Raw genomic sequence first — 25,455 nt, forward strand, 5'->3', positions numbered from 1 at the left:
AGAATAAAATTGTGTTTCTCACCTCTCTCCACAGCCCAGTGTCCTCGTTCTGGCTCATAAGGGTTGAAGGACACAGCGCTCTCTGGCAGGGTCCTGGGGGATGGGGAGCCTGAAGCACACAGATGACCCCCTATCACTTTTTTCACTGACACACACTCAGGTAGGTCTGAGTATTTTTTATTTTCCAATAATCACAGTTGAACTTATGCAGGGAAGACAAAGGAAAGAATTCAGAAGAACGAAAAGGAAAATAAAAAGGGTTATCTCATTCTTCCAGCGACTGTTTGGATTGTGGAAGGAGTACATGCAGCTCAGGTCCGGCTGGGGTCTCAGAGGGTGTGGGGAGACCATCCCCTCCGTTCATCAAGAATTCCCTCCCCACTTCTGTGGCTTTTCACATCAGTTTCCCACCTACCAAAAGATGCTGAGGGTATTCATGCTCCCCTTGGATTCATTTTCCTGCTCTAACTCTGTCTCTCTGATCTTATTTTACATGGAAGTTATTTTAAAAGGAAAATTCAATACCCACCAGCTGCTACCATCTACTTCCTAAGTCCAAAGCGTGCAGGTACATTTTATTGCCACCTGCTTCTGTGGCCGCAGGGGACATCTAGCACCATCTGAGTCGATGCTGGCAGATAGCCCTAGCCAGGAAGCTACAGGTCCCAAAGTCTGGCTGCCACCAACCCGGGCCATCGCAAAGCTATGGATCCTGTGAGATGAGGAATGTTTTTTGATTACCTGAAGGAAGGTAACAGAAGCCCATCTAAAGCAAAGCTTTGCGGGTCATTACAAACTTGAATAATATGCATTTGATTAACATCAATTTGCATCATGAAATAAATGGGGGAAAAATATACTCCTTATATTCCTAAGGACTCTCCTTCTTGAACACATTTATCCTGAATTTCCTGACCCATCTTCACCTTTAAGATAAATCAAGGTGATTGGGCTGGGGATGTGGCTCAAGCAGTAGCAAGCTTGCCTGGCATGCATGGGGCGCTGGGTTGGATCCTCAGCACCACATACAAATAAAAAAGGTATTGTGTCCACCGGAAACTAAAAAATTAATATTAAAAATTCTCTCTCTCTCTCTCTTTAAAAAAAAATTAATGTGATTGCTACTAAATTTAGTTCACAGAAAATCCACAATCCAAATCCCTCCCTACTCCCCATTGATATGAACTGAGTAGCAACTTTATTTATCCCAAACACTGGCCAGGAAGAAATGAGATAACACCAGATTTGGGAGAAATTTAAAGAAACAGAGAGACACTTAAGCTTAACATTACACCGTCACTTATCTTACAGGACATACTAAATCCTCATCTGCCTTATTAGTTATAGGCTCAGAAACCAACGTGTAACAATGCAGTCATAATGTACCACAGGGCCACCTGGCTGTGCATCTCGGTGCATGCTGATGTCCTCCTCTCCTGCTGAGGGCATGGCCTCCCACAGTGGTGAGGCTAAAGGACATGAGGTCTTATCTGTCAGAGGGATATCATCAGATCTATGTTCTCATGATCATCTCAGCATTCTTATTGAACTGTTTAAAAGAACTATGACATATCAAAAATGACAAAAGTTTCCCGAGGTATACTATTCATTGCCTGCATGAGTGTCTGCCATATACATGATAGGTGCTCAATAAAAATGTGTTAAACAAGCACGTGAATGGATGGATGGGTGGGCGGGTGGATAAAAGAAAATTACTCCTTATAAATGGGAGGTGCCAAGTGTAACCTAATATTGATGCTAAAAAGAGTTTTCTCTCCAGACTTTAATAGAGGGGAGTAGGTACAGATTATTCCAAATGACAATCTGCCTCTTTTAAACATTGTATATGATTTCACGTCCAATTTATAATACAATTACCCTGTTCTCCATCCTTCTTGCTGAGTTCCCTCCCTCAAACAAACTCTAAGCTGGAATACTTTTTTAAAAGTTGTTTTTCAGGTTAACATTTACTATAATTTTGAATTTACTTTGATTTTCCCTATAGGAAAATTCTAGATCCCAAGGCAAAACTTGAACAGACAACGAGTTAAAGGATACCCCATGATAGGCCACCAGGGAGGAAGGGACCATGAATCCTTGCCTTAAGAACTACTGTCTTCTGCTCACTCAGGACACTATCCTGAGGCTTCGACCTCCCCCCAGTAGAATGTTCTCCAGAGCAAGGGGACTTCAAAAAGACTTCTTACAACTAAATCACAGTGCAAATACCTAACATAGAAATCCTGCAGAAACAATCTTAAAACAGAGGTGAAGTTGTTTAAAAAAATACTGGAAAGAATACAGTGTATAAGCACTAAGTAGGAATTAGTATTGATTGACCCAGGGAATCTAAAGTCCTGGACGTGAGTACCTCAGACTCAGATCGGCCGTATGTTACATACTCCTTGTCTTTGGGGGCTTATTATGGACAAGGAAATAGACTGGGGCTCTCCTCTGAAAATTTGGGCTCCATATTTTCAGCAAAGGTGGCTCAGGGCTTGATTCTATGCTGCCCCACACAGACCACCCTGTGACAAGGAGGTCTCAGGGTTCAGCCACAGAGAGCCCCGAGTCCCTCCATTAACCACGTCAGCTCTCTCCTATCTGGATGCCTTCATCCTCAGCACCCCTTGCTTTCTGGAGCCTGATCAGTTTGGAACAAAAGATGGCACCGCACTTGACAGAACATTCTGTGGCAGAAATGGGGGGTTCCCACTGAGTCAGGTAAGAAAGCAATGTCCATTTTATGATGAAGATGATACAAATCCAAGTTCCACCTTTCCCTAAGGGGTCAATAAGCCATCTGGTAGAAAAACAACAATAGCTTAAACCTTGGAAGTCAAAACACAGCTGACGAGAACAATTTGAGGCCTCTGTACGGAGTAAAAACAAAGGCATAATGATGAATTATGAAGGTATTTATTATTGCGTAACATTTAATGAAATGTTAATTTTAGTGAAAAAACATATGGCTGGTGAGCATTACTATTCCTCGCCATCTTCCTTCTGCTTTTTGTTTGGGGAATCTACTCTGCCCTGATCAATACTATCATCTTTTCTCCATAGAGAACAACAAGGCTTAAAGGAAATGCAGACAGTTCCTTTTACCCAGTTTTGCCAACACTCAAAACAGAGAACACAGCTGTTGGGCACCACTAGGTGGCACCAGCTACCTGAGCTTCTGACTTTCCAAAGAGAAACTGGAAATTTTTAAATCTCATCAATTCAGGTGATGATAGCCTATTCCATAGAAATAATTTAAAAGTCATGTTTGATTATAAGTTATGGTCCCTGATATTATATAGTTTAGGTTTAACTGCAAATAGAAAATATTTTTGACAATTTTTTTTTTATTAAAGTGCTTGGAATTTGGAAGTGAACAAGAGTAGGGAAAAAAAAAAGAATGCTCTTATGGCACAGAGAGATAAGCTACTTCCGAGTTTCCTGGTTTCCCAGTACCGTAAGTGTCCTCCGGTTTATTATCTAGATCCTGATTTTTACTGTCAGGTTCTTGAAAGGTGTTTTCAAGTGAGGCAGCTGTAGTCATATAGGTGAGAATATAATCATGATGGCAGCCAGTCAACTTCGGAGCTACTGGCTGCAGTAAACCATGCGTGGCTACCAGTAATCTTCAGTGGAATGACCACAGTCATTCCAGGTTGTGGGTCAGTATTAGGGTTGTTTCAGATGCACAAAAGCACACGTGATCTGCACAAGGAATCTTCTCTTATGTGACAGTAAAGGTGTAAAATCTGTCCCTCTATAACCACATGGACACCCTTTCTCGGTGATGTAGCCTGCTGGCTTGGCACTGCCAAGTCAAAAGATGTGCCTGGAGAATTTCTGTCTTCCTGTTCTCTCTGTGGGGCCCTATGAAATGAGTATTTAGAGAAATGTTTTTAAATATCTCAATTACCCATGTATGTGTTGAGTAAAACAGGAAAAAAAAGTGGGTTTTTAATGAGAAATTTGGGGACACATCTCAGTCTAATCATCTTAGGAAATGTGTCTTTGAAATGCAAAACTGAAAAGCCACCTTCGGGTCTTTAAGGCTGATGGTCAAATTCTGCTCATTTTTCTTAATAGGATACATTTTTATCAATGTTTTTATTAGTGCATTATAATTATGAATAATATTGGGGTTAGAGGATGGATACAGTTTTGTGCTTACGTTAAAAAAGACAAACAGAATTCCAGGACTAATGACAAGAAGGATATGATTCTATGTAAGGACTCCCAGGACTTATATTCTTTAGTTAAATTCAGTTATATAAATATAAACACATGGGCTGGGGTTGTGGCTCAGAGGTAGAGCGCTCGCCTAGCAGGCATGAGATACTGGGTTTGATCCTCAGCACCAAATAAAGTAAAATAAAGACATTGTGTCCACCTATAACTAAAAAATAAATTAAAAATAAGTAAATACAAACGTGATACTAATTTTTAAAGACAAGTTTAAAATGCATCTGACTCTTGTTTTTATTATGAAAATTTCAAATTCTCTAATCATTTGAAAATCAAAGCATACTTTTCATTAGCTGTATAGATGCTAGAGTTACTTTAAGTTCCAACACATATTTTTTATCTGAATTGTTAAAAACAATTGTTAATGTTAAGCAAATTAACAAGTTAAAAGTTGTTTACTCCTGAGTATAACAGATGGGCTACTTGACATAATTGTCACGATTCTTTAATCATGAATGGTTAAACAATGGAAAGTTCCTCATCCATTTTTGAGAACATAAGTATGAATTCTTTTAGATTATTCCTGATGAATCATTAAAATATTTAATCCCTATTTTAAATAATATAATCCTGCTCCCTTACCAATTATCTACTGATATTTTTGGCATCTATGAAAACTTGAAGCATTACCAGCATTTTCTGTATTCTTCTAGAATATTTCACACTATGTCAATACTATCTATCTGTCTATCTATCTATTTATCTATGACTTTGCTTTTTAGCAGTTAACATTGTATTTTGGAAATAATTCTAGATTTCAGCTTCTCTCACAGTAGCAATTTTACTTAACTGATAACATTTATTTCCCATTGAAAGACATTTAAATTATTACAGGAATTTGACAATTTTCAGCATTAGAATGAGCATTTTCATATATATACATCTGTGATACGATTGTTTTATGTACTTCTAATTTCCATAGATGTCACAAAATTGCCTTTCTTGTAGATTGTGTCATTTCATTTTTTCTCTAATAAAGTGTAGTGTAATTCACTACACCCTTGAGACACAACATACTAAGCCTTTAGATTTGGACCAGTCTCAGTTTCATACAGGCAACAGTTTTGGACAGGATCATGAGGTTCCGTCCTACTCGTGATCCTCCCTTACTGACAACCTGCCTCCTGGACATTGGATTTGCTTAGCCTGCTACCATAACTGTATAACCATAGTTTTAACTGTATGCCATAGTTTTAACTTGCATTTCTCTTATTATAAACTTGAGCAACAGTTAATATATTAAAAACTATATATGTTTACTTTACTCTCAATTACTGACTGAAATTCCCTGCCCATTATCCTCTTAGATAGTTGAATACTTCCCTTATTGATTTATAGAATCTCTTTATATATTAAGGAAATAAATATTCTATACATGTTATTGATACTATTTATAATACTTATTCCCAGTTTTTACATTTCTCTTTTGGCAAAGTTATGGCTCTTATCATGTGTATATTGCTTTATTTTTATGTAGTCGTATTTATAGATTCTTAAACTTTCTTTAGACATTCTCTGTAGTCTAAAAAGGTATACTAAATCTTATTTTCTAGGTATTTCCTTAGCTATTGTGAGGGACCCTAGCTGGCTTAAGACTACTTAGAAAATGACAGAGGTTTGTCGTCTCACAGGACTGTTTTATTGGTTTTTCATGGTGATGGGTTTTTGAAATGACAACTTGGTTACCCTGAGCTATAGTCATTGAATCAAACAATAGTCTCAGCACTGTAGTGAAAGAGTTCTGCAGACTTAATCACCACACCTAAACAGTTAATTTATGTTAAGAAGATTATCGTGGGTGAGCCTGACATAATCAGTTGAGGGTCCCTAGGAAGAGAATATAGGTTTCCCAAGAAAGAGAAAGGGTAGCATAGAGAGACTGACTGATTTTGCCAGGGGAAAACAGCTTTGGACATGCCTCTGAGGTTCCAACCTGCTTCTGACTTTCCTTTCCTAATAACCTGCCCCATGGATATTGGACTTGCTAAGCCTGCCCCCATGATTTTGTAAGGTAAGTTCATGTAATACATCTGTGTGTACACTGATATATGTATGAGTGTGTATGGACATGCATATTACTATACATTACTATACATGTGGAGCCCATGTTATATATAACACATATACATGTGCATACATGTATAAATCTATGTAGTTAGTGTGTGTACATACCATATATGCATACAGATAGGTATATGTGTGCACATGTATGCATGTGTGAATATGTGTGTACATGTATGTCACATGTGTGCTCTCTGTGTGTGTACATATATCTCCTATTGGTCATGCTTCCCTGGTCAAACCCCGAGCCATCTGCCTGTAAGCCATAGAATTAAGGTAAACACAGGATGCTGTGGTCAAGGTACATGGTGAAAATGTTCCTTTCTGGGATGACGCATCAGCTGGGGACTGTAAGGTAGCACGTAGGCCTTAGGCCAGGATAAGTGGAATGATGAATGAAAAGGGGTGGGGCTTGGAGACGTGGACCATGCCCCTTCCCTTGGCCATCTGGCAAATCTTGTGTCAGGGAGGTGGCCAAGGACGTGAGGGGACCTGGGCCTGGAGCTGGGGGAAGGCAGCCTGTCCCGGGCAGGGCCTGCCCTGGGCTCTATGAAGCCCTGGACACGTGATGTCCCCCTGACAACGAATGCACTTTGTGAGTGTGGCTGCCACAGGACGGTGGTCACTGACTTCAACTGGATCAACATCATGACTTTGAAAAGGAGACTCATGCCTGAAGAGCACCCTCCCTCGGGCAGGTCTTGAAGCTCCTAGGCTTAGGAGACACCTCGTTGCCTGTTTCCCACTGGACACGACTCCTGCTGGACTGTAGCCATCTTGGCCAACCAGCAGGGCCTCTCACACCAGGGGAGTGTTGCCAACAGTGAGCGGACAGGGGTGGAGCTGTGCAGGGTTCTGCCCGCCAACACCAAGGCAGACCGAGTATTCCCCCCAGGGGTGTGAGGGGCCGTTCCCCTCAAATACTTCTCTGTTCTGTGGTCAACAAGATGAAGGGCATCTGAGTATGGCTGTCAACTTGGAAAATTACTATTGAATAGGATCGCAGTGTGCTTATGCTTTTTATTTATGTTGATTTTAATAATTAGCTTAATCAATCTCTTCCATGAGTTTAATATTCGATTAAATGCCAAAATGTTTGGGATAGTGCTGATGAATGTAAAAATGGCAAGAATGAACTTTACTCCCACTGAAGACAAAAGTCGATAGGAAGAAAAAGCAGTCCATGCCACACACACCCACACACACACACACACACACACATGGCCCTGTGAATTGTGCATATGTGTTAATCCAGAGTTCAAGTTCAATTGTGCATATGTGTTAATCCAGAGTTCATGCACATATGTATGATTAGTTATAAATAAAATCATTAAAAATGACTTCCCTCCTCAAAAATCCAGTCACACAGCCAAACTCACAAATCAATTCGATGTCAACTGCCCCAAAAAGAAAAATAGTTTTTCTAGCCCTCCTATTCCATCTCTTTTCTGTTATATTTAAAGTTCTGTATTGGAACTGTGACAACATAGAAAGAATTGAATGAATACTAGATAATGAGTTAATATGCATCACAATTCTAATTCATTAACTAAGGTTCAAGTCTAATGAATTAGGATAATGGACTCTAATTCTGCGCTGGAACCTCCTAGCAGCCATGAAATGGGAGGGGGGCACACCCTCTGCATACAACCTGTGGTCTTTATATGCAGTGCACCTACCAAACCTGTTCCCAACAGATGCAACTGACAGTCAATCACATAACACCGCCCCGAGTGATTCTGGCAAGGCAAAAATTGGCTGTCTTTGAAAAGCTCTTCTGATAGGAATATTAGCTACCACTGATCACTCTCACTGCAATGACTTTGAAGATGCACTCGAGCAGCGTCAGCAGGTGGACATGGATGGACTTTATAACAAAGCAGCTGAGGACCCACACGGAAAGCACGGTGCACATGGGGTGTGGGTGTCGCGAGCTGCGGGTACAAACGAGGGCTGCACACGGCAAAGCACCGAAGCACAGCTACATGGGCAGTGGACAGGGAGGGCAGGCTGAGCGCCGGCTGAGCCAGGCCAGTCCTACCGTGGCTCAGGGACAGCAAGCAGGGGGCAGGGGGGTCACGGTTTAGCACCTTTCTGCCGTCCCGATTTGGTAAGTAGTATGATTTGATTCTTGAGATTATTCCACCCGCTGACCAACTCTAGAAACCATAATGGCAAAGAGGAACAGTAAATTTAGTGTCAGAAAATAAATTCAGGACAGCATACATGACATCCTACCTGAACTTGCTTCTGTAATGGAGCTCTGCTGAGTCCCTCCCTACCCTGCGGGTGAGGTTGACTCTTGGCCACTTGAAATGCTTCCTGTAGAGGTTACTACTTGAGCAGAAGGAACTAGAAAAATATTAGGGAAATCTTTTCCACCCCTGAGCAGCCTCCTTGGTTGCAACAAAGACTCAGATCCCAAGTGGCAATCGCCCCTGGCAGAACATACATATCGATGTGGCTTTCTTTGGATCTGGCTTTTGGGGGTGAGGGGTGGGGTATCAGGCACAAAGTGAGGTACAGAAGGCCCACTTGCCTGGTGGCATTAGAGGTCACAGAAAGTCCACACTGATGTACCCCAAAGGAATGAGAAAATCAATTCCTGCCTTGAATATAAGTCAGCTCCTAGCAGTCTAGAAGGAGAAGAAAGGCAGGGTTTCCCTTCAGAGGCTTCAGGCACACACTGGGAAAACTCTGATGGAGAGGAACAGTAGCCTCGTTCTCACCCCCTGTGGACATGAGCCAGGACAAGAGCTCTGGGCCAGACTCACAGTCTCCCTCCTTCTCCAGGAACTTCTTTTGAAATCTCACCAATCATCCACCTCCCAGTTCTCCTTCCTCTAAGCTTTTGTTGAACCAGTTTACTCGGAAAGATCTAATTCCCTGATATCAATTTATCACTTGGGAGACATCTTATCTACCTGCCAAGTCACCCTGCTCAACATGTGGCCCTATGGATTACACATATGGCCCTGCATATGTGTTAATCCAGAGTTCAAGGCTGAACTTGAATGAAATGTTTCCATTTCTCAAATCTGACAGAGGGCCTATTTCTGATTTGACATGGGGGTTTCTTCCTTATTTTAGATACTTTTAGAAAATAGGGAGAATTTAGCTGGGTATGTGCTATATGCCTACAATCCCAGCAGCTTGGGAGGCTGAGGCAGGAGGATCACAATTTTAAAGCCAGCCTCAGGAATTCAGTGAGGCCCTAAGCAACTTAGCAAGACCCTGTTTCAAAATACAAAATAGTGGGGCTGGGGATGTGGCTCAAGTGGTAGCGCGCTCCCCTGGCATGCATAGGGTGCTGGGTTGGATCCTCAGCACCACATAAAAATAAAATAAAGATGTTGTGTCCACCGAAAACTAAGTAATAAATATTAAAAAATTCTCTCTCTCTCTCTTTAAAAAAATACAAAATAGTTTTGAAAAGGGTTAGGATTCTGGTTCAATGGTTAAGTGTCCTGGTTCCATCTCTGGTACCAAAAATAAATAAATAAATAGATAATAAATAGAGAGAATTTAACCCAACCAAGAACTTAGGAAAACTTGTCTATCCTAGCACTGAAAATAGGTTGGTTGTACCAACACTCAACAGAAATCCCAGTTCATCAAGGGGTATGTTGTGAAGTACAATCAAAACAATGAACACTACTCTTATTAGCTAAACTCTGCTTTGCACTTGTGCTAATAAACATTTGCTTCGCTGCCAGAGGTATGTCTAGTGACACTTACCACAGGATGAGCAGTTGGTCCTTGTTAATGAGCTACAGAAGTAACATCTCCTGGTTAGAAAGAGTGTGGAAGGCTTCCTCTGTACACATACCCCCCGCCGTTGTCCCCTCCTCCACCCCACACCATCAATGTGTCTGCACCACACTGATTCTTGAGAAGACTACAGACCTCTGCATCCATTTCTTTTTATCCTCTTTCACTAGCTTTCACACTTATGCAACTAAAATGAATGAATTTTTTTTTTAAGTTAAAGGGACTGGCTGTCTTTTAAATCCATGGTTTTTAAAATGGGCGCACTCTGACGGCACGTCTAATCACTCAATAAGAACCAGGCCTCATCCAATAGGAGCCTGGAATAAACCAAATCTGAGACATGGTTGATTAGACTCATATCTGAAAGTCAGATATCCCTGGGTCCAGGGAAGTCACCCATCTGTGTGCCAATTTTTTGACATGGAACTGTAAGAACTCTTAACAAACCATCTGGCTTGTAAGAATAATGTTCCACCAGCTGAAAGAGAACAAAGGGAGAAAGTGTGGTAAATACCAGGGCAAGAAATGGAAAAATAGGGACAGAGAAACACTGACCACCTGTCAGACTTAAAAGAACTCAGAATACACTTAAATCTCTACAGGTGTCTAGGGAGGTGGGCACCCAACCAGGGATGTCCTCAAACCTTCTGTGTAAATGGACAGATAGTGATACTTCAGGCTTTGGGGGACCCCTTAACATCAGTATCACCAAGTTCTTTATTTCTAAAACAATCCTTTAAAAACATTTTAAAAAATTCTGTCTTTAGGGCCTGCACAGAAACAGGCCATGGAACAGATTTGGTCTAGAGGTTTGCAGACCCCTGAGCTAAAGTAAATAATGTGAAAATAGAGCAGGGTCATAATTACTGACTCTCAGTCAAATAATCCTGGGGTCTTGGGGTTGGAGTAGGGCACACAGGTACTTTCCAATGCTGTCAAGGAAAACCAAAGTAATCATGGTCATAAAAAATGGAAGACATAACTGGCTAGAAAATACACACTAAGAAGTACTCAGTGCGGGCAGAATGTTATGATATACCCAATGAAAACAGCAAAGTGTCTTAGAAAGGAACATTCCAACAATTACCAATGTTGAGCTGCATCTCACAGCTCCTAGAACTCTAGAGTGAGGCACAACCTTTGAAACTGTGAGTGAAAAACCACACCAGTAAAACTGTCATTGAGAAGTTGAATAAGTGGCTATATATAAGTGACAGGCCTGGGATCTAAGTATTAGACTAGCAGAAAAGACTCCTGATGCCTTTATTTATTTATATTTAGTTGTGTTTTTCTTTTTGCAATGCTGGGGATGGTACTGGGCCTCATGCACTCTAGGAACTGCTTTAGCCCTGACCTACAGCCCCAGCCCCTCCAGGTGCCTTTAAATAATTCTTGCAGGAGGCAAAAGACCATGATGGGAAAAGAATACCAGAAGGCAACATTCTGTATTAATCTCCCTAATGTGCTTGGAGCTCCGGGTACAGGTAAGATTAATACTCTTTCAAATCAATACCGTTAAAATAAAGCAAAGCCTGTGATCACCAGGGAGACACATACTGATGAGCCCCATTACCAAAAGCCAATGCCCATGTTATGAGTGACATGTGTGACTAATTATAATAACTACTACTCAAAAAAGGAGTATCTTGTTTTCTGATTATAGCATTAAGAATGAAATCACATCCGGGAAGAAACTCTAAAGGAAATGAGGATCTGTGGTCTCAGTTTTTAAAAACGGCAGGGTTTGGGGTTGAGTGCTTTCCTGGACACTGATTGACTACATGTGGGTTCCTGGCTGGGCCTGGGTGGGGGCTTGTGAACTCACCACAAGTATGTCCCTCACCCAGGAAAGTTCAAGGTGGTTTTTCTGTGGGCAGAGATGGCTGGCTGTCTCTGTCTGTCTCTGGACTCTCTACGGATTGCAGATGCCCTGGGAACATGGTGCACAAAGGACCATCACTGTCAGGTCCTCCCTGTCATCGAAAGTAGGTTCAATAACACAATTAACAACCTAGACCTAATTGACATATATAGACTATACCACCCAACATCAAGTAGTTACACTTTTTTCTCAGCAGCTCATGGAACCTTCTCAAAAATAGACCATATATTATGTCACAGGGCAACTCTTAGACAATATAAAGGGGTAGAGATAATACCATGCATCTTATCTGACCACAATGGAATGAAACTGAAAATCAATGATAAAGGAAGGAAGGAAAAATCAAGCATCACTTGGAGAATGAACAATAGGTTGCTGAATGATCAATGGGTTTTAGAAGACATCAAGGAGGAAATTAAAAACTTCCTAGAGTTAAATGAAAACACAGACACAACATATCGGAATCTATGGGACACATTGAAAGCAGTTCTAAGAGGAAAATTCATTGCTTGGAGTTCATTCCTCAAAAAAAAGAAAAAACCAACAAATAAATGATCTCATACTTCATCTCAAAATCCTATAAAAAGAAGAGCAAAACAACAGCAAAAGAAGTAGAAGGCAAGAAATAATTAAAATCAGAGCTGAAATTAATGAAATTGAAACAAAAGAAACAATTGAAAAAATTGACAAAACTAAAAGTTGGTTCTTTGAAAAAATAAATAAAATTGACAGACCCTTAGCCATGCTAACGAAGAGAAGAAGAGAGAGAACCCAAATTACTAGCATACGGGATGAAAAAGGCAATATCACAACAGACACTTCAGAAATACAGAAGATAATCAGAAATTATTTTGAATCATTATACTCCAATAAAATAGAAGATAGTGAAGGCATAGATAATTTTCTTAAGTCATATAATCTGCCCAGATTGAGGCAGGAGGATAAAGACAATCTAAACAGACCAATAACAATAGAGGAAATAGAAGAAACCATCAAAAGATTACCAACTAAGGAAAGCCCAGGACCGGATGGGTATACAGCAGAGTTTTACAAAACCTTTAAAGAGGAACTAACACCAATACTTTTCAAGCTATTTCAGGAAATAGAAAAAGAGGGAGAACTTCCAAATTCATTCTACGAGGCCAACATCACCCTGATTCCGAAACCAGACAAAGACACTTCAAAGAAAGAAAACTACAGACCAATATCTCTAATGAACATTGACGCAAAAATCCTCAATAAAATTCTGGTGAATCGGATTCAAATACATATCAAAAAAATTATACACCATGATCAAGTAGGATTCATCCCTGGGATGCAAGGCTGGTTCAATATACGGAAGTCAATAAATGTTATTCACCACATCAATAGACTTAAAATTAAGAACCATATGATCATCTCGATTGATGCAGAAAAAGCATTAGACAAAGTACAGCATCCCTTTATGTTCAAAACTCTAGAAAAACTAGGGATAACTGGATCATACCTCAACATTGGAAAAGCAATCTATGATAAGCCACAGGCCAGCATCATTCTGAATGGAGAAAAATTGAAGGCATTCCCTCTAAGATCTGGTACAAGACAGGGATGCCCTCTCTCACCACTTCTGTTCAACATAGTCCTCGAAACACTGGCCAGAGCAATTAGACAAACGAAAGAAATTAAAGGCATAAAAATAGGAAAAGAAGAACTTAAATTATCACTATTTGCAGATGATATGATTCCATACCTAGCAGACCCAAAAGGGTCTACAAAGAAGCTATTAGAGCTAATAAATGAATTCAGCAAAGTGGCAGGATATAAGATCAACACACATAAATCAAAGGCATTCCTGTATATCAGCGACAAATCCTCTGAAAAGGAAATGAGGACAACTACTCCATTCACAATATCCCCCAAAAAAATAAAATACTTGGGAATCAACCTAACAAAAGAGGTGAAAGATTTATACAATGAAAATTACAGAACCTTAAAGAAAGATATAGAAGAAGACCTGAGAAGATGGAAAAATATACCCTGCTCATGGATAGGCAGAACTAACATCATCAAAATGGCGATATTACCAAAAGTTCTCTATAAGTTCAATGCAATGCCAATCAAAATCCCAACAGCATTTATTGTAGAAATAGATAAAAGAATCATGAAATTCATATGGAATAATAAAAGACCCAGAATAGCAAAAACAATACTAAGCAGGAAGTGTGAATCAGGCGCTATAGCGATACCAGACTTCAAACTATACTACAGAGCAATAGTAACAAAAACAGCATGGTACTGGTACCAAAACAGGCGGGTGGACCAATGGTACAGAATAGAGGACACAGTAACCAATCCACAAAACTACAACTATCTTATATTTGATAAAGGGGCTAAAAGCATGCAATGGAGGAAGGATAGCATCTTCAACAAATGGTGCTGGGAAAACTGGAAATCCATTTGCATCAAAATGAATCTGAATCCCTATCTCTCGCCATGCACAAAAGTTAACTCAAAATGGATCAAGGAGCTTGATATTAAATCAGAGACACGGTATCTGATAGAAGAAAAAGTTGGTTATGATCTACATGCTGTGGGATCGGGCCCCAAATTCCTCAATAGGACACCCATAGCGCAAGAGTTAACAACTAGAATCAACAAATGGGACTTACTCAAACTAAAAAGTTTTTTCTCAGCAAAAGATACAATAAGAGAGATAAACAGGGAGCCTACATCCTGGGAACAAATCTTTACTCCACACACTTCAGATAGAGCCCTAATAACCAGAATATACAAAGAACTCAAAAAATTAGACAATAAGATAACAAATAACCCAATCAATAAATGGGCCAAGGACCTGAACAGACACTTCTCAGAGGAGGACATACAATCAATCAATAAATACATGAAAAAATGCTCACCATCGCTAGTAGTCAGAGAAATGCAAATCAAAACCACCCTAAGATACCATCTCACTCCGGTAAGATTGGCAGCCATTAGGAAGTCAAACAACAATAAGTGCTGGAGAGGATTCGGGGAAAAGGGCACTCTTGTTCATTGCTGGTGGGACTGCAAACTGGTGCAGCCAATTTGGAAAGCAGTATGGAGATTTCTTGGAAAGCTGGGAATGGAACCACCATTTGACCCAGCTATTCCCCTTCTCGGTCTATTCCCTAAAGACCTAATAAGAGCATGCTACAGGGACACTGCTACATCGATGTTCATAGCAGCTCAATTCACGATAGCAAGACTGTGGAATCAGCCTAGATGCCCTTCAATAGATGAATGGATACAAAAAAATGTGGCATTTATACACTATGGAGTACTACTCTGCATTAAAAAATGACAAAATCATAGAATTTGGAGGGAAATGGATGGCATTAGAGCAGATTATGCTAAGTGAAGCTAGTCAATCTTTAAAAAACAAATACCAAATGACTCCTTTGATATAAGGGGAGTCAACAAGGACAGGGTAGGGATGAAGAGCTTGAGAAGAAGATCTACATTAAACAGGGATGAGAGGTGGGAGGGAAAGGGAGTGAGAAGGGGAATCGCATGGAAATGGAAGGCGATCCCCAGGGTTTTACAAAATGACATATAAGAGGAAAGGAGGCGTAAGACAAGATAATACAAATGGAAGTAATGATTTACAGTAGAAGGGGTAGAGAGAGAAAAGGGGAGGGGAGGGGAGGGGGGATAATAGAAAATAGGACAGACAGCAGAATACATCAGACACTAGAAAGGCAATATGTCAATCAATGGAAGGGTAACTGATGTGATTCAGCAATCTGTATACGGGGTAAAATTGGGAGTTCATAACCCACTTGAACCAAACCATGTAATATGATGTATTAAGAACTATGTAATATTTTGAAAGACCAATAATAAAAAAAAAGAAAGAAAGTAGGTGTGATCTAAATCGGAGAGCAACGTGTGGCTCCCTGCAGAGTTGTGAAAAGCAGGGGAAGACTTTCAGATGTTCCTGAATGCTCAGGTAATGACCCCCATTGTGAGTAGAACAGGGCCAAGAGGAAACCATTTCTAGACCAGGGCTGCAACATTCCTAGACAAGCAGCACCCTGGAGCCCAGGAATGCAGACTTAATTTCACCAGGGGTCTTAGCTGCTCAAGGGAGAGACAGAGGCTGTACCTGCAGTGCAGATGGCACCTGAATTCGATATCTACTCCTGCATCTCACAGCTCTGAGTCCCGGCCCCTGAGCCTGGCTCCCTGCCTATCTGCGTCTGTATTTTGTGTCTATTTGTCTGAAAGACTATTCTGGGTTCTAGTTAGAATATCTTAGAAGGAAGCATTTTCCAATTCCCCAAAGCCAGGCTGCCTGTTCAACTCAGAGCCCAGGCCTGAATGGTAAGGGGCAGAACCTTCTGGACCTTTGTTTATCTGGCACAATGGTCCTTAGGCCCTGGCTTCTCAAACATGCAAGTCCCCTGGAGATCAGGAAGCAGGCTCTGATTGAGGAGGTGGGCAGGGACCCCTGTGTGCATTCCTAACATGCTCCAGGGGCTCTGCTGGTCTGGGGGCCACACTGTGGATGGACAGCAGCCTGTCCCCTCTTATTCCTTAGAGCCAGCCATGAGGAGGGAGAGGACGACGTGTACCTGCCAGAGTGTGTGGAACTTCTTTCCGTCGGGGATGGAGAGCTTCCCTGTCTTGTCCTTGTCAATGCGATAGTGCAGCACCTTCCCTTCGTGCAGCAGGCACAGGGCGTAGGAGCCATTATTGTCTCGGGCCCTGATCCTGGAAGAGAAGACACTGGGTCATCCCCACTCCAGCCAGTCCTGAGACAGGAGCCTGGGAAGCAGAGTCCGGGCCAGAGACCTGGCCAGCAGATGTTCTCAGGAACTTTCAGCTGGTGACACAGCCTGTGGGCTGTCCCAAACCTCGAGGGCCCAGGAAGCTTCAACTTCTAGCTCAGGGATGCTCTGCAAGAAGAGGCTGGTGGGTTCAGGACCAGGGCTCAGGTCTAGCAGGGCCCCAGCAGCCCTGGAGGGTAAGCCTAAGGCTCAGAGGACAGCAAACACGGCTCAGGGTGACTAGCACATGGGACCTTGCGGGGTTCTGAGGGTCTGTGGAGCGGGGTGGGCTCATCTCCTTTTGGACCAGGGTCTTGGTTTGGATCAACCCTAGATGGCAAGACCCACAGCCTTGCCAGGGATGCAGGTGGGAGGGGTCTGATGGGGAGGGGTGCAGGGTGGGCACTCTAACCAGGAATTTTCTGGGGCACAAATCTAGAGATGTGAAGCTTCTGATCCTCAGGGCCTTCTTTACTCCTTCCCCTTTTCCTGATGCAGGGGCAGGGGGGATTCAAAATGTTTAAATAGCTGAGTCAGGTGAAGTCCTTCAGGGAAGAACGTGCCATCCACCGGGGAGTGAGTGGCTGGCAGCACCAGGGCTGCTATCTGTGGTGTTGATGGTCCCTGAGAATCCATTGTCATTGTCATCATGGGTAACCTTCAGTGCCACCTGGTGTCCCAGGGGACTGAGACTTGGGATCTGATGACAAACAGATGAGGACACCCTCTCATGCACCACGAGAGTCTTCTGAGCATCTCAGGTACCACCAGATGCAGCCCTCTTGGCCCTGTTCAGGCCCTCCAGATCATGAGGTCTGATCAAGAGTGAGTCACAAAGGCCCCAGGAAGCTTCTCCAGCCCTGGCATTTGCTCACATGAGGAAGCAGAGGTCAGAAAGCATGAAGCCACATGCCCAAGGGGACATGCTCAGGGGAGAGCTCAACTGTGGCCCAGCTGCCGCGGAGAATGTCAGTGAACGGGGGGATTTCTGCTGCCTCTTCTGGGTTGCAAGAGGTCACGGCCACAGTCACCATGAGAGTAAGATAAGCTCTGAAACAGGATGTGGCCACACTTCCCTTTCTCCCACCACATACTCTATCTCCAAAATCAAGCCCAGGACTTGAAAACCAAACCCTGGCGTGGGGGGTTGGAACTTGAAACATGAATTTCTTCTCGAGTGGTGCTTAGCCAGGCACAGTGGCCGGCTGCATTCCTCTATGCTCCACTGCTCAGGGCACAGACCAGGGGGAAGATACACACCCAGACCCTCCCTGGCTCTGGTTGGTGACTCTACTGAAACCTCCCCCTCTGTGAAAACAGCCCAAACCCACAGAAACACCAGCATCTCAAGATTGAATTCCTGTTTCACAGTCATGGGTCACTTAAAGCCACAGTGGGCTCCTGGTAAACGAACCCCCCCCCCACCCCACAAAAAAGCACACAGTGAAACATAGTTTTAGATGGACGAAAACTGAGTCTACTCTATAGAGAAGCCAGTTTATAATGTGGGGTGATTTATGCTTGCTTTGTTTATCTTATAAACATCAGTGGCTCACAGAATTTTGTGGATGTATAAATAATATAAATACCAAATAATTAAGCATTATGCATATACATATAAAAGTTGGTCTTGGGAGAAGGATGACCAGAGGTCACATCAAAATTCTTCTTGATTTAGCTGGGTGTGGTGGTGCCCGCCTGCAATCCCAGTGGCTCAGGAGGCTGAGGCAGGGAGATGGCTTGAGCCTAGGAGTTCAAGGTCAGCCTGTGCCACACAGTGAGACCCTGCTTCTTTAAACAACAAACCCCCAAATAGACACAGGAGATCACAGACTGCCCAGGGTGAGCATGCAATCAACCTCATAAGAAATCTGGCAGATGCAAACTTAAGGCCACCACGGAAATACCACAAGACTGTTCCTCCCGGCAAAACCCCCAAAGACTGATAACTTCTGATGTTGTTAAAAATGGGGGGGCAGCATTCTGCTGGTGGAGCATGCACTGGGTCAACCACTTTGGAAAACTCTTTGGGCTGTCTCGCAATCCACACTTTCATGGATCAACAATTCTATCTCCAGGTATTAAAAAAAACACGAGTATGGTGCACCTGAGAAAGTGTTATGGATCAGGCTCGGTAGCCCACGCCTGGAATCCTAGCAATTTGGGAGGCTTGAGGCAGGAGAATCACAAGTTCAAGTCTGCCTCAGCAATTCTCAAAATAAAAAGTCAAAAGGGCTGGAGATGTGGCTCGGTGATAAAGCGCCCCTGGGTTCAGTACCCAGTACTGCAAAAAAAAAAAAAAAAGTTGGGCTGGAATGTGATAACAGCTCTGTCTGGGCTCATCGACACCTGTATGCAGTCTGGATTTTCACTCACCATAAAGTAAACAAATTGTATAAGCAATCTATTCATACAATATACCAAAGCAATAAAATGACAAGTGGCAGCCATATGAAGCATCAGTAAGTCTCACAGACAGAAAACTTACTCCAAGAACATGAAGTCCCCCCAAAGCAAACTGATTTATACAGAAATGGATGCCTGGGCAGTAAAAGTAAAAACAAAACCAAAAACCACCAAAATGTCCAGTAAGTGGTCCCTCCCAAGAGGATTGTGTGGAGGGAGAGGGTCGAGTCATCTGGAACTCGGGCTGGATTTTATTTCTTGACCTGGGTGGTGTTGACTTGATACCTACTCACTAAGCTGCCCCTCTATAGAGTCTGACACTCGCAGGTGTTTTATATCTCACAATAAAACCAGCATAATAAGAGCACTGGATCAAAGAGGAATCGGAGACCACCCCTTGCTTTTGAACACATGTTTTCTGCAAGACCCCCACTTTCTCAAGCTCCTCAAGGGAATGGGTCCTGCAGATTCCTACTCTCTACCTGGCAGCCCCTGCATGTTCCCTGAGACAGGTAGCTGACAGGTGTGGCAGCTGCTGTGGACACACAGCCTGAGCAGTGCCCCGGGCAGCTAGCAGGAAGTGAGCACCGAGAAGGGAACCCACAAGCCCAGCATCTGGAGCTGGTGGAGACCAGAAGGCTTTGGCAACATTAACGGGCCAGTAACCGGGAGCCAGCTGCTGGCTGCAGGCAGGTCCTGGGCTGGACTACACGGAATTTAAAATATGAGACAAATGGCTTTGGAACCTGCCTCCTGGCTCCTCTTCTGGGCCACCTCGTGTTCCTGAGCAAACTCCCCTTGGCAAGTGGTGTGGGCAGCACCAGGATTACTGAAAGAGCCAGCACAAGTCCTTGTGTTCCTGTCAGGTCCAACAGGCCTCGGGCTGTTCACCAAAACCTTGGACTATTTATTTGGAATTGTTTTTCCCAAAGATTCCTTTAGAAGAAGCTAACAGATCTGTGGTTTGCCCTTAGAAAGCTTGGGGGTTTCAAGGCTTGATCTCAAGGTTATGCTGAGAAGTTGTGCTTACAGACCCTAGGCCAGTCCTTGTCCTCCTTGGTGTGGCTCCCCTCCTAGGGGGGACAGGCCCAGGCCTGGGCTGGGAGGCCTCGAACCTGTGCCATGCAGAGGCGAGACAGGAGACTATTGTTCCCAGGCTGGGCACTGCCTGGAAGTGCTGACACTCTTCTTCACCCTCTTGTGCCCTCCTGGGTGAAAGAAATGCATGGTCGTGATGCTGGGCACAGAGGGCCAGCTGAGGACCTGGGAAGTGGTGGACACTTGCTCCAGGCAGCCTCTCTGAGGCTTCTAGGATAATGACAGAACTGAGCAGCCAGGCACATCCCCGCCCACTCAGTGTTCCTGTTCTCCCTTGACATTTTTGTCCCTCTCAGGGCAGAGTAGAGCATCACTGGGCAAGATGTCATTCCAGAGGGGACGAAGGGCACCTGGCATCGGCTGTGTAGGCAGGAGGGACATTAACTGCGGCTTCGAGGCAGAGGGTGCTCAGTTCTCACTCAGTGGCTTCTCCAGAAAGCAGGGCTCGGGGGAGAGGGAGGAGGGAATGCGGGAGGCCATGACATCCTGAAGAGTGTCATGCCACTCAAAAGAGATGACAAGGCTATTGATCCCCCAAAAGGCACAATAAATAAATATAAATAAAATAAAAAGGCAACTTGTAGGGACTTTGGCTCTGTGCCATCGCAGTGTTTAGGCACAGCATGCACAGGCCATACAACACAGAAAATAAGATCAGTCCAGAACGCAATCCACGTCGGGGACCATGCCAAGTTGCTTTTAGCACTTCTGCCTTTTAAAACATTTTATCACAAGCACCTCTCTGTTGGAGTCTATGAGGGTGGAGTAAGTTCATGCTTCCTCTCTTTCAGCGTCATTGAAACTTGTGTCAGCACCATTGAGCTGATGCGGGCACCGCCCTCAACTGCCTTTGAACATTCATTTACCTTCAGACAGGCTGGGATGCTCTTCTGCTGGCCTATGACTGCAAAGCCACACACATCGTATAAAATGGTCCACTTTAATCAATCACGGCCACAGATGAGAGCTCTGACTGAACTTGGTTTTCATCATGGCATCGGAGGCTCACAGCAGTCAAACAGTCCCACCCATAATGAACAAGGAGAAGGCTTCTGTAAAATGCATAGCTCACTTTCAAAAAATAGAACTAAAATTGAGTTGAAATGTGAGAAGGGAAAAGGTGAGTATCAAATAAGAGCAAAACAGTGGGTTTAGGGCAAACACTAATACTGGTGTTGTAGTGAGCAGGGAGTGACCTCTTAATCCAGCAACCAGGCAGGCACTGGATATGAAGTCCACATGAACAGGGCAAAACCTCTTCAACTCTGGAGGAAAGCAATCCCAATATAGGACACCCAGGATTCCCACGGATGCATAGCAATCGAATTATGAGAGCAGAAATGATCACCCCAAAAACAAGGGAACACAAATTATGAGAAAAGGGCCATAGATTAAAAAGAGAGAGGAAGAGACAGAGATTAATCTCCCCACCCTGTTACTTTCAGCATTTGAAAAAATCGGATATGGAATATAAACTATGTATGAAATGTTTAGAGAAATAAAAGATGGGATAATAAAAATTACTAATGTGATTCTCTCAAAAATTCCCAGAAATATTTGAAAAGCTACAACTGCTAGAAATGATAAGGAAATGATAAGGAAAAATCAATGAGTGAGTATAACAGCAGATTAAAAAGAGACCAAGCAAAAATTAGTGAATTGGAAAATAAATTCAGTGACATTACCCAGTGGAGCATATAGAGAAAAGTGATAGAGAATAAGAAAGAATTATGAAGGATAAATTTAGAAGGTCTAACATATGTTAAATAGGAGCCTATGAAGCAAGAAATGATAGGCATGAAAGAAGGCAATTTATAGGGGAAAACAATAGCTAAGAGTTCTTTAGAACTGATAAGAGAAAAGATAGATACATGAGAACCACTGGCTCAGCTTTATATATATATATATATATATATATATATATATATATATATATATATATATATATATTAATTTGTTCATCTGCAAATGATTCAAGTTAAAACCTGACAGTAGTCATCCCTTATATGAAGGCAGCGCTGTCTAAGACTCCCAGTGGGTACCTGACCTTGTGGATGGTACTGAGCTCTGGGTACACCAAGCATCACATTAAGTACTTCACTATATATACTTAGCACTTTACAGGTTACCTTTGGCGTATTCACATTGCCAGCTTCACTACTCTTACTCTTGGGTCATTATTAAATAAAATAAGGATTAACTGAATAGAAGCATTGCTATATCACAACAGTTTATCTGATAATTGAGATGGCTGCTAAATGAATAACAGGTGGGTAGTGTATACAGTGTGGATACACAGGACAAAAGAATGACTCAGATCTCAGGAGGGACAGGATAGGACAACAGAAGATTCCAATCAAGGACACAGAACACCATGTAATTTAAAACTTCTGAATTGTTGATTCAAGGTATCAGGCTCCTAGGTGTCAGGCTTGCCTGACTCATAACCTGTGTTTTACACGGTCCCACTCAAGTTTCTACAAGTACAAACAGTTTTAAGGTTAACACTGTCTCACCAGACAAATATGGCAGCATTTGGGGTGTGATACAGGAATATTCTCACCTATAAATATGGGCACAGACCCTCCAGTGAATTATGGAAACCTCACACACTCACTGTGCTTGATTCAGCCTTTACAGCTATCACACATCTCAAATAGGCTTAAACGAGGTCCCCAGACCAGCAGAATCAGCAACATGGGCAAACTTGCTAGAAATGTCAACCATTAATCTTAACTAAATATTAACCTAATCTTAGTGAATTAACAATGCAGGGAGTGGGGACCCAGCAGGCACAACTCCTAGTGTACACACACACACACACACACACAGATGTGAAAGCTGCTGCTCAGTATATCATCTCCTCTGGCCCTTGTATATGTTCTGTGAAGCCCAACTTAAGGTATCGCATCCATCTTTATCCTTAACCCTAATTTAGATTTGTTCCTTGGGCAGAGGGAATAATACAAAAGTGTGTATTCTCACAAGCTGAGGAACTGGCTGCAGAGTGAATAAATTTTTTATGGCTGCCTTATATCAGGTGACCATTCACAGAAGGGCATCGGTGATGCTATTTCTGAAACACGGTATCTACCTGTCTTCTGGGTCATGTGGTTGAGGCAGGGGGCAGGGAGGGTGCAGGGATCAGTGACAGGAGTTAAATTCTGAAGTTCTGGTATTCAGGGTGATGATGTCACTTCTGGTGTCCCCAAGCCAGGTCTTCCCAGGTCTGATCCTGAACAAGAACTTCCAGGCTCTGATTTGCACACCCCAAATTATGTGTGGACACAGCCCTTTCTTTAGGCCCAAATCACTGAATATTCTAGTCTCTGGCTGGCAATGTACAAAGATTTGTTCAGCCCTCTAAACCATCTATTCCTGTGGATCATATCCTGCAGGGCCTCCCACGGAGCCCCAAACCTGAGAGGCCTGAATGAGTTAGTGAGTGAATGTGTGTGTGTGTGTGTGTGTGTGCGTGTGTGTACAGGAGGAGTCTAAGGGTTTGGTGTGGAAAGGAGGAAAGAGAAGGGGAAAAATAACTGAGTGCATCATACTCCCCCTGGAAAATGACTGATATAAAAAGGATGACTCAGGGACTAAGTGTTCATTCCTTCATGAAAGGGGCTGGGGTGGAAGGGCAGGAGGGCATGTGAATTCATATACAGAACACATAAGAAAAGGCCACACAGGTGCTGTGATTGTCCAAGGGAACTGGATAGGGGGGAGTCCACCATGGCCTCTGAAGGGCCAACTGCACTCCTCCTTGCTCTCTGCTCAGAGGGCCTTCTGAACAACTTTTTCCCCCCTACATACAAAGAGCAAGGGCTTCTTGGAGTGATTTTAACTAGTGCACCCAAGATCTGTCACGGGAGAGGAGCACGTATAAGGTGTCCCACCGGATCACGTATAATAACCAAGGCCAGAGCAAAGGGGCCAGGAACGCTTTCCTGACCCACAAGGTAAGCCCACAGGCCACATCTTCCTTGAGAACTGCTCCACATGGTTGCCTCTCAAATCCCTGTTTTTCAGAATTGCCTAGCATCTTGGTGCAGATGTGAGGTGTCCACCAAAGCTCATGGGTGTGACCATGCAAGATATTTCCGAGGTGAACTGACCAGGTTATGACAGCCTTAACCTAATCAGTGTCTTAATCTGCTGGAATGGATCAACTGGGTGGTAACTGTAGGTATGTAGGGTGTGCTGGAGGAGGTGGGTCAGTGGGCGGGTCTTTGAAATTGACATTTTATCTCTGTCTGCAGTCTCATCTCTTCTCTCTCTTTGCTTCTTGACAACCATATCCTGACCTGCTTTCTTCCACCACACTCCTCCACCATGATGTTCTGCCTCACCTTGGATCCACAGCCACGAAGGTGGCCATCCATGGACGGAGACCTCGAAGCCCTGAGCCTCAGATTAACCTTTCCTCCTCTAAAATTGTTCTTGTCAGGCCTTTTGGTCACTGCAATGAAACAGTGGACTTCCCCCCTCTTGGTTTCCCACCCTTCCCTCCCTTGGCCCATCCTGACCTGGGCAGGCTGCGGTGGCCATCTCAGACCCTGGGCTCCAGTGTCTCTGGCTCTGTGTGGGCTCAGAGTGCCCTGTCTGTGTTAGTCAGCTTTGCATCTCTGCAAGCTTTGCATCTCTTTTGCACCTTATAAGTGCTCCTCTCCCGTGACAGATCTTGGGTGCACTAGTTAAAATCACTCCAAGAAGCCCTTGCTCTTTGTATCTAACAAGATCAACTCAGAGCATGAAAAGTTGATTTTGGCTCAAGGTTTCCATCTCTGCCAGTTCCATTTCTTTGGGTCTGAGATTAGGCAGAGCGTCATGGCCAGAGGCCCCAGTGGGGAGAGCTCTCAGATCATGGTGGGGTCAGGAACGGAGAGGGAGAGAGGAAGGGGATCTAAACCATAACACCTTCCCCCATCCATACTCAGGCCAGCTGAGGGGCCTCCTAATAGATTTTAGTTCTATCCCAGAAAGATTACTCTGTGGCCAACTTCCGTTCTCAGAGTTAACAAGGACCCAAAAAATATACAAATTGTGACTAATAATGAGTTGTGAACTTACAGAAAGGACTGATATCTATTTCTAGAGAGAGCAATATTACTCAGTTTCTGTGAATGGGGAGGCAGTCAAAATACCATGTGATACAAACCTTGTAGAAAATAAAGGGGATTTTAGAGATGTATCAGGCAGCTC

General features: G+C 43.2%; 1 protein-coding gene across 1 annotated transcript in view; it reads right to left on the minus strand.

Annotated features, from left to right (window-relative positions):
• LOC144251420 (tyrosine-protein kinase SYK-like) overlaps positions 1-25,455 on the minus strand; it is a 48,620-nt gene that overhangs the window by 13,987 nt on the left and 9,178 nt on the right. Inside the window, 3 exon segments of the mRNA XM_077794350.1 lie at positions 23-109; positions 10,474-10,555; positions 16,555-16,693. Of these exon segments, the coding sequence (XP_077650476.1) occupies positions 23-109; positions 10,474-10,555; positions 16,555-16,693 (308 nt within the window).

The sequence above is a fragment of the Urocitellus parryii genome (assembly GCF_045843805.1).
Source record: "Urocitellus parryii isolate mUroPar1 chromosome 13 unlocalized genomic scaffold, mUroPar1.hap1 SUPER_13_unloc_2, whole genome shotgun sequence".
NCBI lineage: Eukaryota > Metazoa > Chordata > Mammalia > Rodentia > Sciuridae > Urocitellus > Urocitellus parryii.